The sequence below is a fragment of the Myotis brandtii genome, unplaced genomic scaffold, assembly GCF_000412655.1.
Source record: "Myotis brandtii unplaced genomic scaffold, ASM41265v1 scaffold634, whole genome shotgun sequence".
Lineage (NCBI taxonomy): Eukaryota > Metazoa > Chordata > Mammalia > Chiroptera > Vespertilionidae > Myotis > Myotis brandtii.
In genome coordinates this window covers 189,697-210,237 of record NW_005370427.1, presented here as the reverse complement: position 1 = coordinate 210,237, position 20,541 = coordinate 189,697, and the positions used below count along the sequence as shown (strand labels likewise).

The 20,541-nt window shown below is 46.2% G+C and overlaps 1 protein-coding gene across 1 annotated transcript in view; it reads left to right on the top strand.

Annotated features, from left to right (window-relative positions):
- RIPK2 (receptor-interacting serine-threonine kinase 2) overlaps positions 1-20,134 on the top strand; it is a 46,658-nt gene extending 26,524 nt beyond the window's left edge. The window contains exons 5-12 of the mRNA XM_014528435.1: positions 3,124-3,281; positions 4,645-4,694; positions 7,151-7,312; positions 12,732-12,817; positions 16,182-16,268; positions 17,211-17,304; positions 18,662-18,811; positions 19,743-20,134. Coding sequence (XP_014383921.1) covers positions 3,124-3,281; positions 4,645-4,694; positions 7,151-7,312; positions 12,732-12,817; positions 16,182-16,268; positions 17,211-17,304; positions 18,662-18,811; positions 19,743-20,080 — 1,125 coding nt within the window. The 3' untranslated portion in view covers positions 20,081-20,134. The remainder of the gene's footprint in view (positions 1-3,123; positions 3,282-4,644; positions 4,695-7,150; positions 7,313-12,731; positions 12,818-16,181; positions 16,269-17,210; positions 17,305-18,661; positions 18,812-19,742) is intronic.
- The last annotated feature ends 407 nt before the right edge of the window (positions 20,135-20,541 follow it).

Sequence of the window (20,541 nt, the reverse complement as noted above, 5' to 3'; positions counted from 1 at the left end):
TAAAAAAAAAAAAAAAAATCCAAAAATATGAAGATAGTGTAAGGAGCCTCTGGGACAACTTCAAGGGTACCAATATTTGCAGTGCCAGAAGACAACTTCAAGGGTACCAATATTTGCATTATGGCAGTGCCAGAAGGAGAAGAGAGAAAGCAAGATATTGAAAACCTATTTGAAGAAATAATGACAGAAAACTTCCCCTACCTGGTGAAAGAAATAAACTTACAAGTCCAGGAAGCACAGAGAACCCCAAACAAGAGGAACCCAAAGAGGCCCACACCAAGACACATCATAATTAAAATGCCAAGGGTTAAAGACAAAGAGAGAATCTTAAAAGCATCAAGAGAAAAGCAATTAGTTGCCTATAAGGGAGTGCCCATATGACTGTCCGTCAGAAACTTTGCAGGCCAGAGGGAGTGGTAAGAAATAGTCAAAGTGATGAATAGTAAGAACCTACAACCAAGATTACCCAGGAAAGCTCTCATTTAGAATTGAGGGTCAAATAAAGAGCTTCACAAACAAGAAAAAGCTAAAGGAATTCATTACCACCAAACCAGTACTACATGAAATGTTGGACACTCTTTAAGAAAAAGAAGAGACAAAAAAATATGAAAAATAAAATGACAACAAATACCTATCAACAATTAACTCTAAAAATCAAAATAAACGAATAGGAAATCTAATGCACAAAATAAACCAGTGAATAAAATAGAAGCAGAAGCATGAAACAGATTGACGAATCTCAGAGGGAAGTGGGGAGGGGGTTAGGAAGAGATTAACCAAAGATCTTACCTGTGGACAAAGACTGTAAGGTGGTGAAGGGGCGGGGTGGGAGCTGGGGGGAGGGGGACATCTGTAATACTCTCAACAATAAATATTTTTTAAAAGAAAACAAAAATGTTTACTACTATTTAAGCTCAATTGAGACTTTTCTACTTTAAAAAGTATACATTCCATTTGGTTATCTGTTGGTCAGGTGTCCATTAGGGCGTCTTAGATACAAATGAAGCAGTGACAGGCATCTTTGAAAAGAAAGTGTGTGTGTCTGCGGTTCTTTCTGCTCTCCCCGGAGCCAGAGCACTCAGGAGCTTCCTCACAGCTTGTTTTCCTTGCACAGAAGGACAGAATGTGTGAGTGGAGGGAGCTGATGCAGTAGGCTGGCAGGGTTGTGGCTGATAGTCACGAGTAGTGTATTTTAACGTTCTCTAGTTTGAGAAGAATACCTTTAGCTTGGAAATGCATGTGGAGATCCTGTGTAGGGGGATCCTGCTGCTCTGTCTGCATGGCTGAGGGAGGGGTTCTCAGGCCTCGCAGAGCTGCATTCCTCCCAACACATGCTCCCCCTTTTCCTTCTGCTGGAGACCCAGCCTACGAGCCTTGCCTTTCATCTGAGACGCTGTGTGACAGGAAGGGGAGACACCTGGTCCCGTGTGAAAGCCAGTCTCATCAGCGAGGAGCAAGAATCCTGGCACGTCTCCAGGCCGGGGGCGGGGGGGGGGGGCGGAAAAGATGAGGCCGTGTGTGAAGTAGAGGAGCAATGGGAAGCAAGCTCAGGCTGTGCTTGCTCCCATCCCACCCAAGCCAACACGGAGACCAGTTTGCAAATTAGGGCTCAGGTATAAATGAGGCTACACCCTAGCTTTTTTAAGCACTTTTCTCTCTGCACAAGGCTAAACTGTACTGGTCATAGAAATGCTTCTTATCCTGGCAGACGTGCGCCGGGAGTAGTGTTTTGCTTTCAGAGGTGGAGGGAGGAACAGTTTCAGTACCAAGTGGGATGGAGTGGATGTGTGCTCCCTGGAGCCCTCACACTCAGAGCCTTAGCCTGGCTCTGTGATTGGTGGTACTGTGTGAACAAGAGCAACCTTTAGAGATGGATTCCTGTGATGAGCACAGCAGCAGTACCTATTCAGCCCGTTCAGTTTCCTCAGTACAACCCCATGCTCTACAGCAGTGGTTCTCAACCTGTGGGTCGCGACCCCTTTGGCGGTCGAACGACCCTTTCACAGGGGTCGCCTAAGACCATCCTGCATATCAGATATTTACATTATGATTCATAACAGTAGCAACATTACAGTTATGAAATAGCAACAAAAATAATTTTATGGTTGGGTCACAACATGAGGAACTGTATTTAAAGGGCCAGAAGGTTGAGAACCACTGCTCTACAGTTATTCCTTCCAGTTTACAGATGGGTCATCTGAGGCTCAGAGAAATTTTAACACTTGCTCTTGTCCAACCCTCCCTCTTTGGAGTGGGACCATATTTTATCTCAAATTCATCTACACACTGAACAAATGATTTCTTCTGTTAAAACTGGTGAAAACATAGGCGTTAAACAGCAAGCGCAGTAGAGTCCTGGCTGGAGCTGCCCACTGCTCCTGGGAGCTCCGCAGCGTCGGGTCTGAAGACCCACAGCGATGCTGCAAGGCCACAGCTTCTCACTCACTGAACTTGTTTCTGTTCTTATCGTTTGTCTTCCATTTTTAAAAAATAAGGTACCTTTTAAATACTTAGTTGTCAGATATAGTGTGACACATGCAGGAGATTTACAAGCAGCATAAAACTGAAGGACAGTCAGAAGCACGGGCTCTGTCAGTGGCGATTCTTGAGGTGCTCCTTGGCGTGGACATAATGTTTTATGTGCTAACGATACTGCTGCCCACAGACGTGGTTCATTTGAGAGTAGGCATAAGTCATAGAATAATGAACTGTACACTGTAGGGATTCTGCTTTTTTCAAAATGCAAGGATGCTATTTTTAGAACATTATAAATAACAACATATAAGCCTGAGTGATAACAGCTTGAGTGACACTCCCATGTGATGAGTAGGTTCGCTCTGTGAGCTGCAGGTGGATTTGAAAAGCACGTGTATGAAGCTGCTTGTCACTGTGTACACTCACTCAGAATACAGGTAAAATACTCCCCTTCCTTTTCTAGAAGCCTCCCTTTTGAAATCTGTAATACTGTGCTAAACTTCACTCAGGTGTACTGCTTCTAGCGTGATTGGGCTCAGCACTATGGAATCCAAGAACCTGGTGGAGTATGTAGAAATAAAACAATATATGTAATATTGTTTAAAGAGAAAATTTTTAAATTCGATCACTCATTCTTTTCCCTCACAGATCGCAGATTTTGGTTTATCGAAGTGGCGCATGATGTCCCTGTCACAGTCGCGGAATAGTAAGGCTGCCCCGGAAGGCGGGACCATCATCTACATGCCGCCTGAGAACTACGAGCCGGGGCAGAAGGCGAGGGCCAGCGTCAAGCATGACATATACAGGTGCAGCTGCTGCTTGCTCAGAGCTCACCGCTCTGAGAGCCAGAGCAATCAGTCAGCATTTTGAAGCTGCATTTTAAAGTGTGATTTTTATTCTTTCCTACATGTGGGAAAATAAAGTAGAGCCCACAGTGACTAGTATTTCTGAATTTAAAGATGCCTTGCTTTAAGCCACATTTAGATCCTTGAAAACATTTTGAAGCACATCTATTGTCCTGTCAATTTATAATGTAACTAGAGGCCCAGTTCATGAAATTCGTGCACTGGGCGGGGGGTGTCCCTCAGCCTGGCCTGCACCCTCTTGTAGCCCAGGACCCCTCGGGGGATGTCCGCGTGCCAGCTTAGGCCCGCCTAAGCCAGCAGGCAGACATCCCTCTTGCAGTCCGGGACCCCTCGCTACTTACCACCCGTCTACTCGCTGTTCCTTACTGCTCAGCTCGCTGCTCCTTAGCGCTGCCACGGAGGCAGGAGAGATTACCACCACTGCTTGCCAGCCGTGAGCCCAGCTTCTGGCTGAGCAGCGCTCCCCCTGTGGGAGCACACCGACTACCAAGGGGCAGCTCCTGCATTGAGTGTCTGCCCCCTGGTGGTCAGTGTGCATCATAGCGACTGGTTGTTCTGGTTGTTCCACTGTAATGGTCACTTAGGCTTTTATTACATACGTGCTCCAGGGTTTTATCGCATGTGACTTTGATGTAGGTGGGGGAGGGGACTACCCAAGAAAGCAGAACAAAGTTCATGAAAAAAGGACAGCCTTTTTTATTGCTCTCTATTTTGTGTGAATAATAAAATCCTATAATTAGAGGGTATAGCTTATCTAGGTGTTAAAGAATGATTATTAAATGATTCTTAAATTATTTTTACATATAACTTCAAGTTTTTATAACAGTAATTTCCTAATTTTTCAAATTAAGATTAATTCCCTTTCTTTTTTTAAATCCACACCCAAGGATATTTTTCCATTGGTTTTTAGGGAGAGTGGAAGAGAGAGGGAAAGACAGGGAGAAATATCGATGTGAGAGAAATACATCAATTGGTTGCCTCCTGCACAAGCCCCACCCAGGGCCTGCCGGGGAGGAGCCTGCAATCGAGGTACGTGCCCTTGACCGGAATCGAACCCAGCACCCTTTGGTCCACAGGCCAATCCTCTATCCACTGAGCCAAACCGGCCAGGGCAAGATTAATTCCCTTTCAAAACAAGCTGAATAATCACCATCTTGGTTGTATATGCTGATTCTTAATACAGCAGCTCACTACCTTATCACTTTCAAAAACAGTATCTCCACAGTCAGCTTTTGGATTTGGTGTTACAGTTTACCACGCAGGGCTGGTTTGTAATCTACTGTGTACATTTTACATTCAACAGCTATGCAGTCATCATGTGGGAAGTCTTATCCAGAAAACAGCCTTTTGAGGGTGAGTTGCCCTGACCTCCTCCTCAGTGATGTCCTGCTGCTGGGCCACATGCAGAATGTCTATGACTCATCTACATTAAATCTGCCCACCAATCATTTTGTGGAAAACACACTAAAAAAGGCATAACAACTCACCGTGAATCCATTGTACACTGAGAAGCATACTAGATTCAGGATCAGGAAAATTAGATTCTCATTCTTGCTCTGACAGAAATTAGTTCTATCATCAAGCTATTAAATTTCTTGAGTCTTCAGTTTGTTCTCTATAAAACGAGGATTTTTAATTCCTATTCCTAAGATTCATTCCAGCTATAAAACTGTTCATATGAAAAATTAATTAGTGTCCCATATAAAGACTAGAAAACACTAAAGAATAATTCTTAAAGTTTCTGAAAATATTATTTCTTAATGTTTTTTTTTTGTTAACCTTCATGAGAGCATATTTTTTCCATTGCTTTTTCAGAGAGAGGAAAGGAAGGAGGGCGGGGGAGAGGTAGAGAGACAGAAACATCAATGTGAGAGCGACTCATTGATTGGTTGCCCATATGAGCCCTGACTGGCAATAGGGAGCAAACCCACAACCCAGACACATGCCCTTGACCTGGAATCAAACCTGTGACCCCGCCTGGCTGGCGTGGTTCAGTGGTTGAGCTATGACCAGGACGTCACAGTTCATTTCCTTGTCAAAGCACATGCCGGGGTTGTGGGCTTGATCCTCAGTGTGGTGTGTGCAGGAGGCAGCCGATCAATGATTTTCTCTAATCATTGAAGTTTCCATCTCTCTCTCTCTCCCTCTCCCTTCCTCTCTGAAATAAATGAAAAAATATATATTTTTAAAAACCCACGACCCCTTGGTGAAATAGCTGATGCTCTAACCATTGAGCTGCCAGCTGGGGCCATTTCTTATTTCGAGGTTTATATAAGTCACTTGCTGTACAGCAGACAACCTCAGGGTCTCAGCAGCTTACAAAACAAAACAGTATTTCTCAGTTACATTGGATGCTAGTTGCTGTAGCCCAAGCATGTCAAACTCAAAAGGCTAACATGGGCCAAATGAACAAGGGTTAAGTTTATGTGGGCCGCAAAAAACAAAAGCTTCAATTTTCATAGAAATATAGTTTATTTCAATAGAGACATGCTGAATACAAAGGGCTGAAATAAATGAGTCATCGTTCACATAAAATAATAGAACATTTTAATAAAATGAATATTTTCTTGAACATTAACTTACCAGACACTGAATAACTACACAAATTAATAAGCGTAACACAAATAAACCTATTTTTCTTGTTCTCCAAAAGCGAAATGTTTCCTGTTGTGCACACCAAACAAGTCAGTCCAAGACTAATGACGTGGCAATCCGCTGCTAAAATATTCGCTGCCAGTATTAGTGGAGAGAAATGGTGCACCTGCACATTGGGTGCATAAGGGAAATGAATGCAACACGATTATAGCAAACGTTGTAGTTTGTTATTAATAAGTAGAGACCCGTTGCACGAAATTCGTGCATGGGAAGGGGGGGGTTGTCCCTCAGCTCAGCCTGCGCCCTCTTGCAATCCCTGACCCCTCAGGTAGGGTCCCTAGGCCTCACCAGTGTACAGGGCCTTTCGGGGCTTTCCTTTCCCTGGCTACGGCAGCTGGCCCCGCCCCCACCGCTGTGGTGCTGCCCCACCCCCGCCACCGGTTGCCTCCCTCTGCAGGCGACAGGCATGAGGTGCGATCCCTTGGCTGCCCTGGGCCTCCCTCTGCAGGGTGATCACTGGCCGGCCCTGCTCACCTGCCACAGAGCGCCAGCCGGGAGGCCCCGCCCACCTGGCCAGGGTTCCAGGACTGATCACTGTGCAGAGGGTGGCCTGGGCCTCCTCCTGTGGGGCAATTGTGGGGTGATGGTGGGGCCCCCAACCAATTGCATTGCACCTGCCTTGGCTGGCTTGGCACCAGTGCGTGTCATAGCGTGATCGCCCGGAAGGTAGTCAGAATGGTCGTTCTGTTGTTCGGTTGTTCAGTCGATTTGCATATTACACTCTTATTATTATAGATTATGTATAACAGGATATTGTAAAAATTAAGTTATTAAAACGTTTCTTGCATACCGTTGTGTTGACTGAGCTGCAAAAATATTCATTGTGGGCCGCATGTGGCCTGCAGGCCATGAGTTTGACATGCTTGCTGTAGCCCTTCCCGGGCCTAATAAGTTGAGCTCAGCTCAGCACTACTCACGGCCTATTGCCCAGATCAGTCCCACGCCCAGCGCAGTGCAGCAATGCTTTACACTCCTTGGAGGAGCCAGGCAAGCCCGCAATGGCTGGGATGCACCTGTTGCTTTAGCAGAAAGGGCAGTGAATTAGTCCTAAGACTTTTAAGAGTCCCTCATTTTCACTTGGTTGGCTTTAGAATGCATTTAGCATACTGGATCATAAAAAGTCTCTAATGAATGACGTATATTTGTTTCGATAGATGTCACCAACCCTTTGCAAATTATGTACAGTGTGTCACAAGGACACCGACCCGACACCAGTGAAGAGAGCCTGCCACCTGGTACCCCTCATCGAGCTCGGATGGTCTCACTCATCGAAGGCGGATGGGCACAGAACCCGGATGAACGGCCATCCTTCCTCAGTGAGTCACACCCTGAGTTACAAGCAGTTCAGATACTGTGAATAAATGTTCCTTGGAAAGTTATACAAGTTAGATGGCAAGCTCAAAGTTACTGTTTTTATTTTCTCCCCTCTTGTTATTCACAGCATTTATAAAAGGGTCACTGCTTCTAGAGTGGAACTGAGACTCCTAATAGAAAAGAGAACTCTGAAAGGGTAATAATCCATTCCTGAAGCCTCAGATAGCTCCTGCGCGCCTGCCTGGTGCCACGCGCTGAGGTGGCGCTCAGGGAACAGAGTAGTGACCATGACGAAGTCGCTCAGTCCCTGGAGCTCACATCCACTTGAAAGCAGAGAAGTAAATAAATAAATAAATAAATAACCAAGCCAGACATGGTTCCAGTCCTGTAAGGCAGTGAGCAGGGACAGTAGCTGAGGGAGGGAACGAAAGCCCTTTATTGGGGAACAAGTGTGAGAAGTGAAATTCAAAGCTTGAAGAGGAGGCAACGTCTTAAAGCTGAAGGCAGGGTGTCTCAGGCAGAGGACACAGCCAGGCTGAGCGCTGGAGAGGAGGTCCGTGTCCTGGAGGAACAAAGGAAGGCCTGGGGCTGGCAGACGTGAGCACGGAAGGGAGTAACGGGATGCGCGTGGAAAAGGGAGGAGAGGCTGCCTCTGTCATGAAGGGTTGGCTGTTGTTCCCAGGAAGTGGGGAGCCATGGAGGTGTGTCTCATGGGACCGAGCTGATCCACTGTGAGTTTAGAAGTCACTCCTGCTGCTGTGTGGCCTGAGGCAGAGACCAGCCAGGAGACCAGACAGGAAATGAGGCCAGTTGAGATCCGCCTGGGAGGCAGAGCGGACCTCAGGCATTGCAGACACAGGAGGAAGCCTGCCTGACCCCTGCAAGACCTCGAGGCGGAGCTCTAGGGTGAGACCCAGGCAAGATCCATAGAAGAACTGAGACTTGGCCTTCCCAGAAATTGAAAATTTTTACATTTCAAAGATTTATAAAAAGTAAAAAGACAAGCCACGCACTTGGCATATTCATTCCAAATAAGCAATGAAGTCTATTTTCCATTCAAAACTTATGTCCAGTGCTCATCAGCATTATAGTAAAACATCAAAAGCTGCTAAAATAATGGGCTGACATTGTATCTCTTATTTCCCACAGCTGTGTGGGAGGACACATACCTCCTTTGTCCCCAGTGCCTTGCCGAAGTAGTTACTTCTCTGTTTCCTGAAAGCCCTGGCTCTTCTGCAGATCATGCACCAGGCAGTGCCCACTTCCCTATGCACTTCCTGGGTTTCCTGTTGCTCCCTGAAGCCTGGGGCGACAGCTAACTGACTCCCGCACCCTCATGGGTCAGGGCTCTGGCCCCTGGAGGAGCCCTTGAGCATCTCTGGCCTTCTGTGTGCTTTTCCTCTCTGCCTATGAACTGTCTGCCTGGTCCCCAGGCTTCACCTCACTCAGGTCCCTCTCTCAAGGCAGTAAGCCTGCAGTGCTAAGGCTCCCTCATCTGTTTCTCTGTTTCTCCTCTCCGATCATTGTCCTTTGTTGCCCGATAGCTGCTGTCTTAAAAACCACTCTTTCACCCGGCCGGTGAGGCTCAGTGGTTGAGCGTCAAGCCATGAGCCAGGAGGTCATGGTTCGATTCCCGGTCAGGGCACATGTCCAGGTTGTGGGCTCGATCCCTGGTAGAGGGTGTACAGGAGGCAGCCAACCAATGATTCCGATCATTGGTGTTTCTATCTCTCTCCCTTTTCCTTCCTCTCTGAAATAAAAAAAAATATGTATTTTTTAAAAACCCACTCTTTCATACATTTTGTCTGGCCTTTTTGGTTTTTTCAAGCAGGAGGGTAAATCGGTCCCTATTACTCCATCTTGGCCAAGTGGAAGTCCCTGGTTTCTCTTTATTTTATTTTATTTTATTTCATTGTTTTAATCCTTACCAAGGATATTTTCCCATTGATTTTTAGAGAGTGGAAGAGAGAAAGACAGAAATATCGATGTGAGAGAAACACGTCAATTGGTTGCCTCCTGCATGCACCTGACCAGGGCCCAGACCAGGGAGGAGCCTGTAACCGGGGTACGTGCCCTTAACCAGGATCGAACCCGGGACCCTTCGGTGTGCAGGCTGACACTCTATCCACTGAGCCAAATCAGCCAGGGCCCTGGTTTCTCTTTCAATCAGTGACCCAAACTGGGCACTAAAACTGCTTCTGAAAGATCTGAACTTTCCCTCTGAGGCACCCGCTGTCTTCAGGGGCGGGGCTCCAGGGGCTGCTCCCGGAGACTCGGTTCTCAGAACCAACACTGTTTTCGAAATAATAAATACAGGGACACGCTTCCCTTTTACTCATCCTTCAAGAGTGGATTTGCAGAAGCTAAACAGGCATGATGATATCATTGCTCTCACAGATAACGCAATGTGTTCTCATATACTCTTGTTTTAAGCTTTTCTGTTTTAATTTCTCATATACTAAATATCAGGAGACATGGCCACATGTACAGAAGCACTTGGGGTGCTGGGTAATTTTGAAGAGTCCTGAGCCCTAAAGGCTGGAGAGTTGCTATCTTAGATGATCATCCTGATGTCTTCTCTTCTCCAAAGTGAAAATCTCCTTGAAACTTTCCCTCTGGTGGTTTCAAGACACAAAAGAATACATCTCTTCCTCCATCGATTCTCTTCCTCCCTCAACTTCTAACTGTCAGAGCCTCAGCCCCCTCCAGGTCCTCGTCTCCTTGCACCATACTCTTCCCAGTGTGGTAGGCCTGCTGTGGCCCTGTCCACCACCTCTGTGTGAGTGACACTTCCCGCCGTGGCCCTGTCCACCACCTCTGTGTGAGGGACACTTCCCGCCATGGCCCTGTCCACCACCTCTGTGTGAGTGACACTTCCCGCCGTGGCCCTGTCCATCACCTCTGTGTGAGTGACACTTCCCGCCGTGGCCCTGTCCACCACCTCTGTGTGACGCTCAGTTTTCTACCTGGAGCGCTGGCCTCTCCCTCGAGCAGCAGGCTCATTTTCTCCTAGTGATGATGGTAATTCTGAGTGTTCCCACACGTGGGCCGCTGGGAACATTGCTGCTGTGACTGCTCACCTGCCCATCTGTGTGAATGTGTTTCCATTTCTCTCAGTAACTATGAGTGAAATTGCTCAGTTTATGATAAATGTATCTGCCATTTTTTAAAAAAACTGCCAAACTTTCACAGTGGCTGCATCATTTGTGTTCCCATCAGCAGCGGGAGGGCTTGAGGTTGTGTCTGCATTGCTGTCAGCACTTGCTGCTGTCTGCGCTTTAATTGCAGTTCTTTTCGTGGGTATGGAGTGCTATCTCATTGTCGTTTTAATTTGCATGTCCTAATGACTGATGATGTTAAACCTATTTTCATGTGCTTTTTACTCATTTGTATCTCCCCTTCGGTGAAATTTAATTTTTTGCCCATTTTAAATTGGGTCATTTGTCTGATTAAGCCACCCAGCGTTCTTTGTATATTCTAGACGCAAGTCCTTCAGCAGACACGTGACATGCAGACATGGTCTGTCAGTCTGTGGCCAGAATTTCATTTCTCTTAATAGTGTCTCTTGAAGAATAAAAGTTTTCAATATTTTGAAGTTCATTTGCCAGTTTTGTGTGGACCCTGTTTTTAGGTCATAGCTAAGAATTCTGTGCCTAGCCCAAGGTCATGAAGACTCTCCTATATTCCACTTAGGTGCATGTCTGTTTCAGGTTAAGTCCACATTTGTTGTGGGTAAGAGTAAGTTTATCTGTGTCCCTGTGGCTCTCCGACTGTCCCAGCGCCACTGGTTGGAATGACGATCCTGTCCCCGTTAAATGTCCTTTTCAATTTTGTCAAAAAGCAGTTGACCACAATTGGAAGGATTTAACTTTAGACTCTCAGTTCTGATTCTGTTCCATTGATCTAGATGCCTATCTTATTTTTTCCATCTCCCTACTCCCCTCCCCTTTCGCAACCATCCGTTTGTTCTCTGAGTCTGTTTCTGTTTTGTTTCTGGATTCCCCATATAAGTGAAATCATATGGCATTTGTCTTTCTCCGTCCTACCTATTTCACTCAGCATAAGACCCTCTAGTCCATCCATGTGATCTCAGATGGCAAGATGGCATTACTTTGTATGGCTCAGTATATGCTTTCCATTGTGCACTGTACCGCAGCTTGATCCCTTCGTCTGTCAGTGGACACCTAGGTTGCATCCATGTCTTGGCTGTTGTAAATAATGTTGCAATGAACACAGAAGTGCACATATCTTTTCAAATTTGTGTTTTTGTTTTCTTTGGATAAATATCAGAAGTGGGATTGCAGAGTCATATGGAAGTTCCATTTTTAATTTTTTGAGGAACCTTCATACTGCTTTCCACAGGGCTGCACCAATTTACAGTCCCACCAACAGTGCACAAGGGTTCCCTTTTCTCCACATCCTGACCAACACTTCCTATATGTTGATTTTTTTCTTTTTCTTTTTTGCTATTTGTTGATTATTGATGATCAACATTGGTAGGTGTGAGGTGATGCCTCATTGTGGTTTTAATTTGCATTTCCATGGTGATTAGTGATGCTAAGGATCTTTTCATGTATCTATTTGTCATCTGTATGTCCTCTTTGGAGAAATGTCTGTTCAGGGTCTCTGCCCATTTTTCAGTTAGATTGTGTTAAGTTGTGTGTGTTCCTTATATATTTTGGATATTAACCCCTTATTGGATAGATTATTTGCAAATAATCTTCTCCCATTGAGTAGGTTGTCTTTTCATTTTGTTGATGGTTTCCTTTGCTGTGCAAAAACTTTTCTGTTTATGTAGTCCCACTTGTTTATTTTTGTTTTTGTTGGCCTTGTCTGAGGAGACATGCTTGGCCTGGGGCCTTTTAGAGAGAGGTATGGGGCATGCTGAGGCTATATCAGCCGTGGGCAAACTACGGCCTGCAGGCCGGATCCGGCCCATTTGAAATGAATAAAACTAAAAAAAAAAAAAAGACCATACCCTTTTATGTAATGATGTTTACTTTGAATTTATATTAGTTCACACAAACACTCCATCCATACTTTTGTTCCGGCCCTCCGGTCCAGTTTAAGAACCCATTGTGGCCCTCGAGTCAAAAAGTTTGCCCACCCCTGGGCTAGATGCTGCTTCTTTAGGAAAATCTGAATATTAAAAAGATATTGCTAAGACTGATATCAAGGAGTTTATTGCCTTTTTTTCTAGGAGTTTTATTGTTCTAGGTCTTATATTTAAGTTTAATCCATTTAAGTTTACCATTGTTTATGGTGTATATATGATATCTTTATGCCTGTAATAAAGTCTGTTAAGACAGTTTTCATTCGTGGGAAAAATTGACGTAGGGCCTTATCAGTTAAATATTAGCATTTATATTATTCAATTTAATGACTAGATGCAATCTGAACTCTAATTTTCTTCTTATTTAGAATGTTTAATAGAACTTGAGCCAGTCCTGAGAACATATGAAGAGATAAGTTTTCTTGAAGCTGTTTTGCAACTAAAGAAAACAAAGGTAAATAATTGCTAAATGAAATGCTGGAAATCAGACTTTAAACAACTATATGTTAGTCACGGAGACATTCGATTTAGTTTGTAATTCTTACCTGTGTACTTTTCACAAGTATGGGCTATAGTATTGGGGCGGAGCGTTTATGAGAGGTTATAAATGCTCTTCTTCTGTCACTGAAAGGCTTTTCCATGCCATTCAGATGGCCATCTCCAGATTCCAGGCATTTCCAGAACTCCTATATGTTACATTTTAATATAAAATGTGTCATGACACTTCTCCAAAGTGGACACACAAATGGCCAAGAGACATGTGAAAAAAATGCTCAAAGTCACTGATCATCAGAGAGATGCAAATTTAAAAAACAATGAGATACCACCTCACACCTGTCAGAATGGCTGCCATCAACAGATGACAAGTGCTGGCGAGGATGTAGAGAAAAGGGAACCCTCGTGCACTGCTGGTGGGAATGCAGACTGGTGCAGCCACTGTGGAGAACAGTATGGAGTCTCCTCAAAAACTTAAAAATGGAACTGCCATTTGACCCCGTGATCCCACTTCTAGGAATATATCCTAAGAAACCAGAAACACCAATCAGAAAGAATGTATGCACCACTATGTTCATAGCAGTGCAACTACAATAGCTAAGATTTGGAAACAGCCCAAGTGCCCATCAGCAGATGAATGGATAAAAAAGCAGTGGTAATTTACACCATGGAATACTATGCAGCTGTAAAAAAGAAAGAACTCTTATCTTTTAAGGATGGGCCTGGAGAGTATTATACTAAGTGAAATGTTAGAGAAAGATAAGTATCACATGATCTCACTCATATGTGGAATCTTATGAACAAAATAAACTGATGAACAAAATAGATCCAGAGACATGGAAGCATGGAACAGACTGGTGAATTCCAGAGGGAAGGTGGGGGTGGGTGAGTAGGTGGGGAGTGATTAACCAGGGAACTTATATGCAAATATGGACACAGACAATAGAGTGGTGAAGGCCTGGGAGGGGCAGGTGCGGGGTGGAGGGGTTCAATGAAAAAAACAAACATGCCCAGCCAAGTGACTCGGGTTGAGCATCACCTATGAACCAGGAAGTAACAGTTTGATTCCCAGTCAGGGCACATGCCTGGGTTGCGGACTGGATCCCCAGTGTGGGGTGTGTAGGAGGCAGCCGATCAATGATTCCCTCTCATCATTGATGTTTCTATCTCTCCCTCTCCCTTCCTCTCTGAAATCAATAAAGATATATATATTTTTAAAACCAACAAAGTGGGCATCTGTAATACTTTCAACAATAAAGAAAAAAAAGAAAGGAAAGAAAAGAAATAAGAAAGAAGGAAAAAAAAGTGTCATGAATGCCAGTGTGTACAATGAATTCCGTAAATCAACTTTTTAATCCACACGTTATTTCCCTAAAGTCTTCAGAGTAATAGATATCTGGGTTCTTACACTTCTCTTTGTCCAGTGTTCTCGGGCTTTTCTGTGATTTATGGTAAGTTAAACTGTAGGATTTTTATTAAGTGTATTTTATTTTGTGTATTATTTGAGGATTAATACACAAAATGTTTATTTTTTAAATTGCTTTTTGATTTTGTTATCCTACTCACTTGATGTTGCGTAGACCAGTCTCTGTTGATGTGGATCTAGGACAGTTGTCTTCCTGGCTCTTGCAGATCAGAAGAACTGAAGGGACCCAACACTGCAGGGTTTTCTCAACATTAAAGTTGTTCAAAAGCCACTGTAGTCTTTTCGGGGGCAGAGTAAGCATAGTTTAGCACTTGTTGGGTTTCCTTATGTTGCCTTTGAAATATGATCCAGTTTGCAGGATTGATTGACACAGCCTCTGATGTAGAAGGGACACGCATAAAGGAAATGGCTTCCCTTAACCAAACTAAGAATTGATGGGGACAATACTAGTTAGTGCCTGAGTGTTTTAAGGCACTAACAGCTTAACTTACTATAAATCACAGAAAAGCCCGAGAACACTGGACAAAGAGAAGTGTAAGAACCCAGATATCTATTACTCTGAAGACTTTAGGGAAATAACTAACGAGAAACTGTGTTAATCCTTTTGATAACTTTTTACTGACTTATCCACTTCTGAGTAGGTACAGTGTTTTCCAGAACATTCCATCTTATCCACTTCTTAGTAGATACAAACTTCAATAGCATTTCTTTTTGCTTTATCTTTTCAGTTCTCTTTTCTTTCCTCATAACTTTCTCTTCTTCTAAGCAAGGTGTACAGAAGGATCTGCTTTCTTGGTTTTAAAGTAGAAAAGAACCATTCCAGTTCCTTTGTCCACAAACAACTTATATTAGGATCTATATTTAAAACTGTTAATTTTTAGAAGTTCTGGCTTTTTAAATAAAGTAATATAAGTTATATAATTTTAAATACTTGAATATCCTATATAATAAAAGGCTAATATGCACATTGACCGAACGGTAGGAATGACCGGTCACTATGACGCACACTGATCACCAGGGGGCAGATGCTTAATGAAGGAGCTGCCCCCTGGTGGTCAGTGTGCTCCAACAGGGGGAACGCCACTCAACCAGCAGCCAGGCTCATGGCTGGCAAGCGCAACGGTGGCGGTGGGAGCCTTCTCCCGCCTCCACGGCATCACTAAGGATGTCTGACTGAGCGGGCCTAAGCCATCAGTCAGACATCCCCCAAGGGCTTCCGGACTGCAAGAGGGCACAGGCTGGGCTGAGGGGACCCCCCCTCCCCAGTACATGAATTTTGTGCACTGGGCCTCTAGTCATTTCATAATAGCATCACTTTCATCATTGTTTTTAACTTACTGTATTGTTTTCACTTAGGGTTGTTATAGTTATTCTTTAATTTTTTAAAAAAATTTTTATATTGTGTGGCCTGTGTGTCTCAGTGGTTGAGCATCAACCTATGAACCAGGAGGTCATGGTTCAATTCCTGGTCATGGCACATGCCCTGGTTCCAGGCTTGATCCCCAGTAGGGTGTGTGTAGGAAGAAGCCAATCAGTGATTCTCTTCCATCATTGATGTTTCTCTCTCTCCCTCTCCCTTCCTCTCTGATATCAATAAAATAAATATATATATATACATATATATATATTAATCCTTATATCAGTACTGTGAAACTCGTAGGGCAGGATCTTGTTGCCATCGCACTGGTAAGATCACGGAGGTGCGTGGATGTCAGTGACACAGCACCCACACAGCCAGCCCACGGCGGGGCCAGGAATAGAATATAAATTTAATAAGATTTTTCATAAAGAAATTGTTGAAAACAAAGATCACCATTTAGGATAAGCTGATTTGTTAAAGAATTTTACTCATGTGATTTGTTACTCCAGTTAAAGCACATGTATGTGTCCGCTCCAGGTGCAGAGCGCTCTGAGTGCTGTCCACTTATGTGACAAGAAATCAGAGGCATCTCTGAACCTCTCTCTAAATCACGGTCCACAAGAGGTAAACAAAACTATGTTGATAAACTCAAAATCTGAGAATCTGGGAAAGTCATCCAATCTAACTCCTGGGGAGGTGCTGGGATCCGCCCACGGCCCAGGGCCGTGCCTGGCTAGAAATCCCTCATCCAGCCCCTGCTCCTCGCCCAGCCAGCCCTGTGGCCTGTGTGGCGCGCTGTGTCCCCATGGATCGGCATGGGGGACGTTGCTCTGGTGGTGCTGGGCCCATCCTGACCGAGCTCTGCACTGTCCATCTGCCTGTCCTTCCCTCTCCTGGGAGGAGCGGAAGGGGAGTGCCACTGCGTGGCTGCGTGCGAGGAAAGGTCTCCTGAGGGGCATCCACTCGGGCTCACTGCATCTCGGTCATTTCTCTTCAGAAAACGTATGTCCACTTTACAGACTCAGAAAAGGCCTTCAGAATGAATGCTACAGCACAGCACATGGGCTTTCCATCTGCTGTACACACCGTCTCCGCTCTCAGAGCCACGTGCACACTGTAGACATTAAGGACAGATAGCACCGGCAAAGCCCGGCGCCCGAGGGCGGAAGCCTGGTGGAGGCGCATCCATACTCCACCACTTTTGTGGGCCCCATGGGGGTCGGGCCTGGGCAGAAAGAGGAGGCACCTGCTCTACATCAGCAGGGAACCAGAGTTGCAGATTTCAAATTTCTCATCAACTGTACAGAGCCTCTAAGATCATAAAGCAAATACTGGAAAAGTTATCATTTCTAATATGTTATCATTCACCCCCCCAATTTAAGTTGATTTTAAAAATCAGGTTTTTTGTTTATTTGATATATGTGGCTTTTTACTTTGTAAGGTGTAACTGTCGTTTTGATTCTTTGTTTATAATAAGCCACAAGCAAGAACTGTTTAGAAATGAAAACTGTATAACTTTTGAATGATTTTTCTTTAGCCTAAATCGTGTGTCCCTGTTCACCTCAGGAATCCTGTGGATCTTCTCAGTGTCATAAAAGTAGCGGTTCTCCCGGAGCCGCCAGATCCCTGAGCGCTCCTCAGCACGATGGCCTTGTGTCCGGTACGTACGGTTTGTCGTCGGTTTGGCTTACAAGTTTCCACTTTCTTTCAAGCTGATATTCTTGCAAACAATCACAGTTTGTGTGGCACGTGTCTCCCATTGGCATCCATGACGCATGTTCACAAAAGGACAGACAGTACAGCGTCCAGGGATGTTCAAGAGACCCCTCCCGTGTGAAAGGCATGCTGCGGGGCAGCACAGGAAAATACGGACAGTCTCTCGGGAGAAAGAGGAGCAGTGTGTCTGCGTGTGCACAGTGTGGTCGCAGCGGGTGCAGGGGAGGTGACAGAGCTGTGGGTTGGGGGAGGGCGTCTTCACAGCAGCCTGAGGGACTCTGGATCCATGGTCAGGAGCTGCACGTCCGCGGCTGGAAGCAGGTGTTTTGATCAGTGTTTTCCTGTTGCTCTGCTTGGCTCTGCCATCACGAAGAACTTGCTGGCAGAGGCTGAAGCTGTCGTTACAAAGGGTGGGTATTGGGTGGGCATTCCAGGCCGAGCGGCAGGGCAGGGCGTATGGACAGGGAGGCCAGGTGTGGCGAGGTCGACCAGGGTGGGGAGCCACCACTGCACGCTTCTGAGCAAGGGAGTGACGGAATGAAATCCTTTGCTTTAGGAAGAGTCGTTCTGGCCGGACTCCAGGCTACTTGGGGAGAGCAAGGAGACGAGGTGGGGGAACAGCAGGGAGACTTGGTCTGTTGCTGCAGCACAGCCACAGCGGGGGGGCTAGGAGGCGTGACCAGAGCACAGGAGGGGGTGGGTGTGTTGTCTCCGATAGGGTGAGGCCCCTGCTCACTGGCAGGAGGGACAGAGAAGCCGGAACTGGGAGAGCATTGGTGCTAGTCACTAAAACGGGTTTTGGAGTTAAGGTGAGCAGTTAAGTTTTTAATGTTTTGTAACGAGGTGTTCAGCAGCATGCATGAGGGTGCTGTCCAGTTGGCTGCTTAAAATGTGAGACCGAGGTTCCATGAAGTCAGAAAAGGTAATTACACGGACTTGGGAAGAGGTGACCGCTGAGGCCTGCGGTGGCGAGGGTAACCAAGGAGAGCATAGGAAACACGTCACACACCGAGTCAGAGGACAATTCAAAGTGCGGAGACGCAGAGGAGGGAGGGGCGACATGGAGAAGTAAAATCCCATGATGTGTCGCTTACATGGGACAGACAGACAGTGAGAGTGTGGCAGGACATTCGGTGTGACCCTCCTGGTCTAAGAGCAGTTACTTGCAGAATCAGGTGGACACGCAGCGCGAGCAGCAGTGCAGTGGACACTGCGTGCCCTCCCCTGTGTGGCCCATGCTGACAGCTGAGCTGCAGGAGGAACTAAGGATATCCTCCCCCAGTAGCAACATTGTCTTTCAGGAAGAACCCCGGACCTCTCCACCCTGCTTCCCCGCCCGGCCAATCACAGCTGGGATGACGTGTCTGCGGCTCAGACGGCCCTGATCTGTGACCACGAGACTGCCCTGCGCTCATTGGCAGTACACCCCCTCTCCGCCGAGGGGAACTCAGGTAATTCCTGCTGCGAAACACCTCTCCACTCTGCCCAGTAGGTCTGCCACGTCAGGGCTACTGTCTTCACTCCCCCAGTATGGGGAACACGGACATTCTGAAGTCGGGAAGCACTTCCAGCCCCAGCACCAGGGGCCGTGCGGTCACAACTCAGGGGCCACGCGGTCACAGCTCAGGGGCCGCACGGTCACAGCTCAGGGGCCGTGTGGTCACAGCTCAGGGGCCTTGTGGTCACAGTTCAGGGGCCAGCACGTGGTCACAGCTCAGGGTCGTGCGGTCACAGCTCAGGGTCATGCGGTCACAGCTCAGGGTCATGCGGTCACAGCTCAGGGGCCGCACTGTCACAGCTCAGGGGCCGAGCAGTCACAGCTCAGGGTCGTGCGGTCACAGCTCAGGGGCCTTGCAGTCACAGCTCAGGGGCCATGCGGTCACAGCTCAGGGGCCGGCGCATGGTCACAGCTCAGGGTCATACGGTCACAGCTCAGGGTCCGTGCAGTCACAGCTCAGGGGCCGGCACGTGGTCACAGCTCAGGGGCGGGCGTGTGGTCACAGCTCAGTGGCCGATCCCTCAAGGTCTGGGGAGGGGAAGGCGGCTGGGCACAGGTGTGACCAAATACGTTACTAAAGGCAAAGTTGCTTTTGTTTATCTAACAAACATGCAGGTATCTTTTACACATTTTTTTAAACCTAGAAAATGGTTTTGCCCCATGATTTATAGCAGATAAAAAGGAGTGCTTTCCCAGGAGGGAGGAGAAGAAATAACTCAAATATCTGTTTCCTGAAAATTAACAGCATCTCCCCAAAGTACTGGTTTCCTATTAGCACAGTCACAGTAAAGACAGGTTTTATGCCTCCTCATTTCTTTTTCATCTTGTTTTCTTCCTTGCACATGTCTGTCCTCACCTTTTCCCTGTCCCCCGGCTCTGTGCAGAGCGATTGCAGCCTGGGGTGGCCCAGCAGTGGATCCAGAGCAAAAGGGAGGATGTCGTGAGCCAGATGACCGAGGCCTGCCTCAACCAGGCGCTGGACGCCCTGCTGTCCCGGGACCTGATCATGAAGGAGGACTACGAGCTCATCAGCACCAAACCCACGAGGACCGCCAAAGTCAGGCAGTTACTGGACACCACTGACATCCAGGGGGAGGAGTTTGCCAGAGTCATCGTGCAGAAGCTGAAGGACAACAAGCAGATGGGCCTCCAGCCCTACCCGGAGATACTGCCGGCTTCTCGGTCGCCATCGTTACTCTTATTTCAAAATAAAAGCGTATAGGGGACTCTTTTTCAAGAACAGTCAGCTTATTAAAAGGTATTTTATATTTCTCTTGCCCTGATTGTTTTTATGAAATCCATGTGAGTCTTAGTAGCTTCAATGAAGTTTCTCCTTCAGGTAAATATTAGTCTTCTCCATGACATTACAGTCTTTTAAAAATTAAAATAGTAGAAAGTATGCATTTTGCTACATAGTTCAATTTTTGTCTCTTTGGTTAATTGAAGCTTTTTTTTGGTTCTATTTATTTTTATTGATTTTAGAGAGAGGGGAGAGGAGAGCGAGAGGGAGGGAGAAACATCGATTGGTTGCCTCCCATTTGCACCCTGACTGGGGATCGAATCTGAAACCTAGGTATGTGCCCTGCCTGGGAATCAAACCTGCAGCCTGTTTTTGGTGCATGGACCAGTGCTCCCACCAGCCGAGCCACCACCCGGCTGGGCGGTTGAAGCTGTTTTCCAGTG